The sequence below is a fragment of the Anarrhichthys ocellatus genome, unplaced genomic scaffold (genome assembly GCF_004355925.1).
Source record: "Anarrhichthys ocellatus isolate YVR2014 unplaced genomic scaffold, GSC_Weel_1.0 scaffold39, whole genome shotgun sequence".
NCBI lineage: Eukaryota > Metazoa > Chordata > Actinopteri > Perciformes > Anarhichadidae > Anarrhichthys > Anarrhichthys ocellatus.
The window spans coordinates 879,955-890,329 of record NW_022280069.1 but is presented as its reverse complement, the minus strand read 5'-3'; the positions used below and the strand labels follow the sequence as shown (position 1 = coordinate 890,329).

Sequence of the window (10,375 nt, the reverse complement as noted above, 5' to 3'; positions counted from 1 at the left end):
TGTGTGTGTGTGTGTGTGTGTGTGTGTGTGTGTGTGTGTGTGTGTGTCTGTTTCTCTTATGTTCCTTATCTTGGTTTGCTGTGAACAGTGGGTTCACAATAATGGCCTCACCCCAGGCTGATAAGCACACATTGAACCAACACTACTAAATCCTGTCTGAGACAAAGAAAACAACAAACAAGACAAGAACTGCTGCTCAGAAGGCTTCACGTCGAGAAATCACAGCGATGTATTCTAAAACAGTTACAAGTGAAGAGTTATAGCATGATTACAGTAAAGAATAATAGAAATACAAGTGTTTGGGTAGTTATAACAGCAGGGTAAATTGCGTGTGTGCTAATTTCTTGTGGCTTTCATGTCGTCAAATATTCCGGCTGATTTGACATTTAGTTTTATTCTAGAAAGAAAACTCCGACACGTGGACTGTGATTCAGACGTCTGGAACCAGACTAGCCTTTATGCAGGTCATATCTAAAAATGTCTTGTTACTGCTTGGTGACAACGCTCCTTAACAATTAGGCCAGTTGTTTTTCTCTTTTTCTCTCCAGCCTTTCTTCATCTTTGGGAAGTAATTGCCATTTCAAGCCATGTCATATAGTTTGCTATTTTCTGTTCGGTCAGGCTCGAGAATTAAGCTTTTTGAACTCTCCTGGAAGAAGGATAATTTCTTCAAACTCAAACCATCCGGGTGTAGATGTAGGTGATAGGCATGGGGACGATATGGACATTTTAAGTCACAATTATCCCGGCCAAAATAACAACTATTCACAATATTATCCCGATATCAACTCTTAAAATGGCACTAAAACATACTGGAATCACTTAACCTTGAATTTTGACAAGAAACAAATATTTGTATTGCTTTATATATTGGACACTCATCTTTTGTAATCTAAAATAAGTCAATCATAAGTTAAGGTCCAGCCGCATGAATAAAGGATGTTCTTTCTCAGCCTACATAATAATTCCTGCAGCCTATTTGATTAAGTTAGGCTCCATCTTTCACTTCCCTACCATGATGGCTAGACAGCTCGTGACGATATTCGTGGGAATTCAAAACGATCACCAGTTTATGTTATCGTGACCCGCGATGAAACCTCACGCTGTCTCATTCCTAGAAGCTAACCTCTCTGATGTCATGCATTCCATATGAAGAGCATGGAAAATGTGTCCCCTTCTTTCTTTCTTCTAAACGCTCCGAGGGCGAGCGGAAAAACAAACTTGTGTCCGCGGTCCCGGCAGTGCGTTGACCCTCTCAGCCCACCGAGGGCTGCCGCGGTGGGCTCCGGTGACCTCTCTGTCTCCCCCGGTGATCCAGGCCATTCTCCCGGCCCACAGCTCAGCACCCACGTGTTGTCAGCAGCTCCAGTTACGTAAGCCTTGCTGCCAGACAAAAGCTCAGCCATCCCAGACACAAATCACTGACTGCCCCACGCTGGCAGCAGCGCTGCTAATGTTAGCCGGTAGTACACACACACACACACACACCCACACACACACACACACACAGGGGGCTTTCTTGTATAGATTTATTTGTTTTGTGCTGGTTGCCAAATTTGAAATTTTGGCCATCAAATAAGAAAATATGCATATATTGCTTTTAGAAAAAGCAATTCATGAACGCTAGTCCCTGTAAACCTTATTCACAAAACGTACACCCCACAATTAATCTTGTATTTAATAAACCCGATAAACTTGTAGCCTCCCACTCCTTCACTGTTGCTCGATGTCCAAACCGCTTTAAACTGTTTTAATGACTACGTTCTGACACATCCACCATTGTTAAGTCTGTCTTTTGTTTTGATTTAATTCACCCATTTAAAGAAAGTTTCACAATGTTGGAAGTAAACATAACTAAGACACGTAGCAACAGCCCTCTTTAATAAGGCTTGGCTCATGCAGGTTAATTCTGACTTGCTAATATGCTCTCAGATCTGTTCCAGTAAATTAATACATAAATGATAAAAATGTCCTTTCCACTGTGCGTACAGATTGACTCATTGAAAGATCAGTCCTTTTATGATATTCTGGTGTTACACCAGAGATCTTGTGGGACATAATCTGCGAGGATACTGGTTGTGTTTTTGAAGGAGAGCCGCGTGACATCAAACGCACCGCGGTGCGTTCACAGGAATGGCTGATGTTACCGGCCTAGAGTGACCACAGCCGGCCTTTTGTTGGTCTGTGTTGCTACTCTCACATTTATCACCCTGTTCACGGTGCCTTGTGTTGTCGGTGCCAGTGCTCGTAGTCAATACGCCAAATAAGTGTTTTCTCACAATAATCAATCCAATAAATTACCTCTTTTTTTTTTTTTTTTAATGGGCTGTGAATAAGCAAACAAGCTTACACACATAGCGCCTTAAAGTCCAGCCAGAGGCGTGATTCTGCCAGACCAGTGACCGCACAGATTATCATTGGTGCTGCGCGGATTTTCCAGCATCGCTATTGGAGGGTTATTAAAAAAACTGAAACTATCCATGTTGGACTTTCACACGGATTTGCCATTTTTCTTTTAATTCATTTAAATAAATTCCGCTTTTGTGGATGTGTTTTCCTTCCATATCCGAGTTGAAGAAACAGCACTAAGTCAGCAGAAGTATGACTCCATAATATCTCTTTTATATCTGTAGTGCGTTCTGTCAGTTTAGATTGTTGGGGTGAAAGTTGTCGAGTGATACGGGCCTTAAGGATGTCTTCCTGTTCTCCAGTTTAACGGGTCTGTACGCCACTCGTGGTGCTCAAAGCACCCCAAAATATTACATTTGAAAAACTCAACAGCGACGTCTCTTTCCAGAGATCACGACCCTGTACAGCATCATGCCAGTTATACTGTTTAGTGAGGCAGAGGGCGGGACTCTGCAGATACAAACACCCCCTCACGCTTCTAGTGGGTCATAAGGGACTATTTTCTCTGAGAGTCTATACATAGTTTCTTTAGGAAAATCCTTCTCATTTTACCTTTTTTTTTCTGCCTTTTTGTGAGTGTGATAATAAAGTGGACTGATTCGTGTTGCATATTCTTTTTGGTACCTATAGCAACACGCTCACTCCAACACACCCCTGGTGTTTTGATGCAGTGCTATTATCGGTCAGAACACGGTCTCACCCACACCTCTGTGTGAGTCTAAGTCTGTTTTGGTACCCCTGTGGTTCGAATGGTTAACTCACCACAGTCCCACGTCCCTTAAGGTGTGTGTGATCGGTAGACCTGAATAACGCAGAATTGACGAAACTGTTCAGAGACCCTGCAGGGGGAGGCTGCTGAATGCCTGGCTTTGCAGAGAACGCTCTAGAAACGACTCTGCCGGCTGAGAAAAGGCCCTTTTTTCTGTTCCTCCCCCTGCGTGGCTTTTTTTTTTTTTTTTTTGTGGCTTTCACCGTAATAATGATGGAGGAACTGAGGGAGGTAGGAAGAGCGCGAAGCGAGAGAGGATGATAGAGAGGTGTAAGAAGAGTAAACTGGTGACTCATCAGGCGCAGTGGAAAGGAGTTCACTGAGTCAGAGATGAGGCAGGAACATTGGGTGGTGGATGAGCCATGGGACGGATGGGAATAGATGACTGTAGGTAGATGAAAAAAGTCAGGCAAACTGGATCAGGCAGTTTAAGAACTTCAAGGCAGCGTAATGACTGGAGCGTTTTGCTATTGTGTGCACAGCAATTTTGTTATTAGAATACCCAGAGAACTGTGTTCCTGTGCTGACGAACAATACTTCATTGGAGGCGGTATTTAAAGGCATCATTCACATCTGTAAAACATATTAAGGCTTACAATGTCGAGTGAGAATAGCATACTGTTGCATTTAGCGTTGCAGCCCTAACATGAAGGACGTCCTTCACCTTTTGACCTGCATTGATCAGCAAGATTTATCATAAACCAGATGTTTGAAACAGTCTAAAAAGGATGCGAGCAAAGTGCTGTGGAAGGACAAATATTACAGAACAAGGTCTTGAGACTGTTCCGGATTGAGTGGCTCAAAGTGTGCGTACGCTCAGAATACCATTCCTGGTAAAACGGACGCTTTTATCCTCAGCTTGGACCCAAAGGCGCATCTTTTTGAGCCAGAGCTACTTAGATTCCTCTCTTTCTGTCCGGCCGTGCATCGATTGCCCTCCACATCCTTTGTGTCAACTCAACCGCCCAATCATGCTGACTGTTTTTTTTCCCCCCCTCTCTCGGTCTTGATAATGTGTCTCTATTGATTTCAGGGCCCGACTGATGCGGGTCCTTTTAGATCTGCCATGGAAATTTGAAGAGTAAAATCGTCTGATTGATTTGCCTCTTTGAAGGAGTACCGTTTCCTCGTATCACACGGCTCCAACAAATTAGACTTTGAGGTCCATTTCCTTACCTACCCCGTTTGAAATGTATCCTAAATATATAATGTTTCTGTACTTTAATCGACATCTTCAATCACTGTAGATTATGATATAATGAGCAAAAATCCAGATTTTGCTGGCACAAAGACAAGCAAATAATGACATTTGATATCAGTTTCTGATATGATTAATCTCCAATTGATTTACAGGGAAAACAGCATTAATCTTGGCTGCTGAACACTCCCCTTGCTTTCTCTTTCACACGGTGTTTATGCGCAGACCTTTTATGATCCGATTCTCTGGCTGCAGGAAAACAATCTTGACTGTTTACATATTCAACAGGTCATATCTGAAGGCGGTAACCGTGCACATTGGTCTCAAGTCCAGATTTTGAAATAGTCATGACTTCTGAATCCGTAACGTCTCCACAAAAAACAGGATGAAGACAGAAACCACAACCAGCGTCACACCGCCTGACAGCAGCTACCCTACACGGGTCGTCGTTTGGCTTTTTAATCATTTCAATGCAAATCTGAGCAAACAGTTCGTGAGACTTTGTGTACCGAAGCTGTTGTCTTGACTGCGAAAGGTGTCTAGTTCAAAAGCAACCAGACCACGACAGGCTTGCACTTGAAAAGAGGTTGAGCGGGGTCATTACACCGGTGTGCCTCTGTCACTAAGCTCACTTCTGATGTGTTTCCCCCTGCAGCTTTAATCTTATTTCATCTGTGTTCTCTTTCCAGGGGAGGCAGGTAGAGTAGCACGAGGCAGAGAGGACTGCTCCTCCTCACCCCTTCCCTTGCCGCCCTGTCAGGGAGTCCGTGTTTTTTTTTTTGTTTTTTTGTTTTTTCTGCCCGGATACAACCCGCAACCTGGTGGATTCATGATCACATGACCGTGGATATGGACGCAGTCCTGTCCGACTTTGTCCGTTCCACTGGAGCTGAACCAGGATTGGCCAGAGACCTGCTAGAGGGTGAGTATTTCATTACACCATTACAGTTTCATAATTGTCCTAATCATGGCTATATTTGTGGAATGATAACAGTGGGTCCCAAGTCACTGTGTATTTTAATTGATGCATTTATCACATCGTCCTGTGCAGGTGCCACACAGTAAACACTGCAAACTTGGGAGTGATAATGAGGGTTGTGATGAACAATCAGGCTTGTTTTTTTGTTATCTTTCTTCACTAAATCAAGTTAAACATCTTCAGTTATGTCTTCACCAACTGCATTCAATTAAGTTACGCTTTGATCCACTCTGTTTTTATCCTTTAATTTAGTCTGTGCTGAAGGGAGGGGGGGGGGGGGGGGGGAGGGGGGGGAGTGTGAAGTTGACAGCTGGTGATCTTCTGAGCAGCAGCCAGATTGACCGCTGTCTCAGTCAGTGCTTCTGGCTTGTTACTGTTAATTAGCCAATCATCCACTAACAGAAGGAAGGTATATCTGGAGTCAATAGGGCTCCTGTTGCCTAGCAGCAACACAAGGTGCTAGATAAGAATATGGGTTAAAAATGTAATGCAACGCAGTGAAAAGCAGCGAGCCGGCGAGCCGAGACGTGCTCCAAATTCGGATATTTACTCAAGCGAAGGAATGCGCCTTCACATAAGATAAGACGGTTAATAGTTGAATTGACGCGAGGTAAATATTTAAACTAATTAAGGATCATAAGCATCATTTGCTTGACTTAGAACCGCTGGACCCGGTGGCTCAGACTGACGTTGTTCCTACTCCTCTCTCTCTCTCTCCGTCTGTAGGCAAGAACTGGGATTTCACTGCTGCCCTCAGTGACTTTGAGCAGCTGCGACAGGTGCATGCTGGGAACCTGACGTATTCGTTCGCAGAGGACAGGACGTATCCGCCACTCGAAAAGGAGATGGCCAGGGTAGGGCGGCCTCTACTCCACCGCCAAGATGAGGTGGTGCAAGGTGAGGGACGCTCCACTAGTTCAAAGTGCTGGGCTCACTGTTAAGTGAGAACACACTGGTGTGAAGCACCCGGAAGCAGGCCCCAGACATTAACCAGTAGTAGATCATTTAGTTTGTAAAAATATAGTTAAATTCACCTTTTCTCTACGTCCTCTGCCATCGTCTTTCAGCAGCTACAGAAAAGCGCCTGTCGAGGGGCATTTCCCACGCCAGTTCCACCATCGTGTCGCTGGCGCGCTCTCACGTCTCAAGCACCGGAGGTAGCAGCACCGAGCCCCTTCTGGACACGCCCCTGTGCACTTTCCAACTACCGGACCTCACCGTGTACCGGGACGACTTCCGCGGCTTCATCGAGAGGGACCTCATCGAGCAGTCCATGATGGTGGCCTTGGAGCATGCTGGTGAGGAGAAGCGATCACAAAGCCACATATGAGATTCTCTGATTTGCATGCTCACTCTGTAGATGCAGAACTACTGCACGGAAAGATTTATAGTGGATTCACATCACTGTAAAGCTTCAGATAATCCTTTTCATACACAGACATTTTGACATGTGACAGTAGGAAAAGCACAGGTGTAAATAATTAAATTAATAATGGCTGAATTCCATTTAGCTGCTTAGGTTTCATGGTCCTGATGCATTCTGGCTCACTGTAGAGCAGAGCCATCCATCATCAGTGTTATTAGCACCATTAACATCTTACCTTGACAGGTTAACATATCTGCTTTTAACCCTGTGAACCCCGAAACCTGGTAGCGGGTTGGAAAAGCATGTTTTCTTCAAACAATCGCCAAAACTACACCGTTTACCAAAGCCAGAAGCTGTAAAAACATCATAATCGTCAGATTTTCATCTTTCTTTTTTCTTATCTTTTTATGATTTATTGCATCGTAACTGTGTTAAACTGCTCAAAAGACATTTTTGAGTTGTCTCTACTTGAAGAGCCATGATTGTGCTGTTTCCATAGAGGTGCAGGAAAAATCAAGGCCACAGAGAGAAAAATATGTCAGGAACGAATGTGTAAAAACCTCAACACTTTAAAAATGAGGCAGATATGACTTAACCCTCTGAACCCCAAGCAGCAGCCATTTGACATGTAATTAAAGCTAGTGTAATGGGTTTTAGAAAGAAATAAAGGTTGTATTTGTTTAAATTGTCATTACATCCTGATGGCAATCAATAAATCAAATGCTCTGGCAAAATAAGAGGAAACAATCTGGTATTTGTGGCTGTCGCAGGCATCGAATCAACCCGTCCAATCATTTCTGGCCGAATGAAATGATTGGACGGGCTACCTGCCCGCCTACCTGTGCCTATGCAGCCCGTGGACTCATTGCACGTCTCCGGCGTCTTCCACCAGCTGTTAGCTTGACAGCTGTGAGTTCAGACATGAGCCATGTTTGTTGTTAACGTTCGTAATGCTGAGGCCTGAAGGGACAGGCTGTCAGCGCTGCCGACTTTACGACTTTAAGGCTGGGCTTGTTTTTTTCGGTTGGATCATTTTAAAAATCCAATACTCCTGGTGGCTTCTCCAATGTTAACCTCTGAAAAGCAGAGAATGATTTATTTTATTGATAAAATATATCAAATGACTTCTGACATAAAAACAAAACTGTGTTCTATATTCTATAATATCACTGAGTCGTGGAACATCCTGTTTCCCAGCATGAAAGTGTATTTTTAATACAAATATTATCTTCTTTTCTCTATTTGATAAGAACTACAGCAACTGTTTTGGATTAATGCAGCGCCATATTTGTATTACAAACAGGTGAGTGAAGCTTTTTTCCCCCTCTATGCCTGCAGGGCGACTGAACTGGTGGACTAAAGTGGTTTCAAACTGTCAGAATCTGCTGCCTCTGGCAACAAGTGGAGACGGAAATTGCCTGTTACACGCCGCCTCGCTCGGTGAGTATCGCAGACCTTTCAAACAAGACCCCAATACCGTGCAGGTTTCACGCTTCATTAGCATTCATTGAGAGAGCTTCACTGTTGGTTTAAGCACTAATTGCATTTTGCAATGTTGCAGTGCACTTAGTCTTTGTGGCCCACTTAGGAAATTAATAATGTCCTAACTAATGTGCAGGCATTGTTAAAGCCCCATTTGTGCTCCTGGGTAGTAGATGGTAAAGTAATATTCATGTGCTTAACCTCTGCTTTTGAAAAACGATACTCATAGGTTGAAGGCAAAAGCTGGCTACAAGTTCAGCTTTTCATTGGTTTACAGTTAATTTTGGTCTTTCAGTAAGTTGATTTGTGTCTTTTAAACATGCTTTCTAATGCAGGTATGTGGGGCTTTCATGACCGGGACCTGATGCTACGGAAGTCCCTGTATGCGCTGATGGATCACGGGTTGGAGCGAGAGGCACTGAAGCGCAGGTGGAGGTGGCAGCAGACCCAGCAGAACAAAGAGGTCTGTTGTAGAGGCTGCACATTTCTCGAGGTCAATTTTGTAATGCCTTTATGGGGGGTGGGGGAGAAGCTCGTGAACTTCACAATGTTGCTTGTTTGACTCATTTGACCAAAGGGGGGGGGGGGGAATATACAGGGACAATGGACAAGTAAAGGCCTTCACACGCTTCCTATACCAGCCTGTCTGCCGGCAGCTGCTCGCACTTCTGCAATAGAACATTTGAAATGCCAAATGCACACAGCTCACTATTGTTCATTAGATTTCTGCGTTCCATGCAAGCCTGTGCTCTTTCAAAACCCAGTGGCAACAGTAAACAACACCAGAGACGGGCAGGGCAACTTCAAGTTATTTCAATTGGATGACTATAATAACCACAGCCTAGATTTAAGGGCAAATACTGGGTCATTTGGTATACTACCACGAAGTAGCAACCAGGTGCCATCTAAGAGGAAGCTAACAAAAAAAAAAAGAACGGGAGACATAGCGGCGAACAACGCAACCATAGCGAGGCAAAATGGCAAGCGTACAAAGCTCTTTCTAAAACAAGAGCGACTCTGTGGTTGGCTTTCACCCACTGCTGAGCGCCCTGTCAGGGGGGCGTGTGCTTCAGGTGTCGTTGAGCCAGGGAGGAGGGGCCATTAATGCAATCAATTCTACCTCTACAAAGTTTGGAGTGTTCAGTTATTGTTGACATTGTCAGAAATGTCATCTTGCAGAAACCTGTCTGTGTGTGTGTGTGTGTGTGTGTGTGTGTGTGTGTGTGTGTGTGTGTACGTACGTGTACTACAACTGCTGTAACAACAAAACATTTAAAAGTTTGCACAGCAGGTTTGGCAGGATTTAAATATCAAAACTTCAACACTGATTCGATACTTCTCTTGGTGAACAACCTTCCACCTCGTAGGTGGGTAACATCAGTTGCTGGTCATTTTTGTCACTTTCTGCAGCCCTGCTGATGACCCGTATCGCATTCAAAGTGGTTTTAAGATTGTTTTATCCTTATCATTGCCCTACTGTTTAACTATATTATCTGTAAGTGCCGGTATCTCCACCTTCTATCGCTGCTCTTTATCAGAGCTGCAGAAAGAGAAAGTTTGAGTCGTGTACGCACTGCGCTTCACTAGAACATTCTTCAAAGGCTTTTTTTATTTTGACAGACTACAATGACTCTTCTTCCAAGGAAAGCAAGCGTAGCAGCACACCGAGTATGTTTTCCAAAGCGGTTGCAGACAGCGTGCAGACACCCGCAGATGAGATGCCACACGAATGACTGCCTAATGTTCTGCCATTATTCAACGGCTACCACAGCGGTGTCCTTAAGCAAATCATTAAAAACCAAAACTGCTCTAGTGGAGCTGCAAAGTGGGCAGCGGTGGAGGACTGTGGCTGCACTGGGATGCTTTTTTCTTGTCTGAATGTTCCATGTAGGTGAACAGGGACATTGATTCTGAGCAGAAAAACATATAACTGTCCATATATGGAGATTAAAACATGATCTTGGTGAGGGTTCTGTTGCTGCCGTGTAACGGACACGGGGGATTTGCAAAGGCACTAGTTAAGTTAAATTTCTTTCCTCTATTGTCAGAATGTAACCTTGTGGTAAGACGCCATAACGTCAGTGCATGCTTTTGTGACATTTGACACTCCCTCTCTAAATGGCAAGTGTGTGTGTGTGTGTGTGTGTGTGTGTGTGTGTGTGTGTGTGTGTG

At 44.1% G+C, this 10,375-nt stretch overlaps 2 protein-coding genes across 5 annotated transcripts in view; both read left to right on the top strand.

Moving 5' to 3' along the window:
* The window catches only part of rbm8a (RNA binding motif protein 8A), a 21,059-nt gene extending 15,895 nt beyond the window's left edge, over positions 1–5,164 (top strand). Inside the window, exon 7 of the transcript XR_004213451.1 lies at positions 5,066–5,164. The gene's annotated coding sequence lies outside the window, so the exon portion shown is untranslated. The remainder of the gene's footprint in view (positions 1–5,065) is intronic.
* Positions 5,165–5,195: 31 nt separating this feature from the next.
* otud7b (OTU deubiquitinase 7B) overlaps positions 5,196–10,375 on the top strand; it is a 10,942-nt gene continuing 5,762 nt past the window's right edge. For 2 of the 4 annotated variants that reach the window (XM_031867386.1, XM_031867385.1), the window contains exons 1-5: positions 5,196–5,298; positions 6,082–6,252; positions 6,426–6,653; positions 8,060–8,161; positions 8,539–8,666. In XM_031867386.1, the coding sequence (XP_031723246.1) occupies positions 5,214–5,298; positions 6,082–6,252; positions 6,426–6,653; positions 8,060–8,161; positions 8,539–8,666 (714 nt within the window). In that variant the 5' untranslated portion in view covers positions 5,196–5,213. Of the gene's footprint in view, positions 5,299–6,081; positions 6,253–6,422; positions 6,654–8,059; positions 8,162–8,538; positions 8,667–10,375 lie in introns of all 4 variants that reach the window. The other 2 variants (XM_031867384.1, XM_031867383.1) reach the window with 1 other exon arrangement.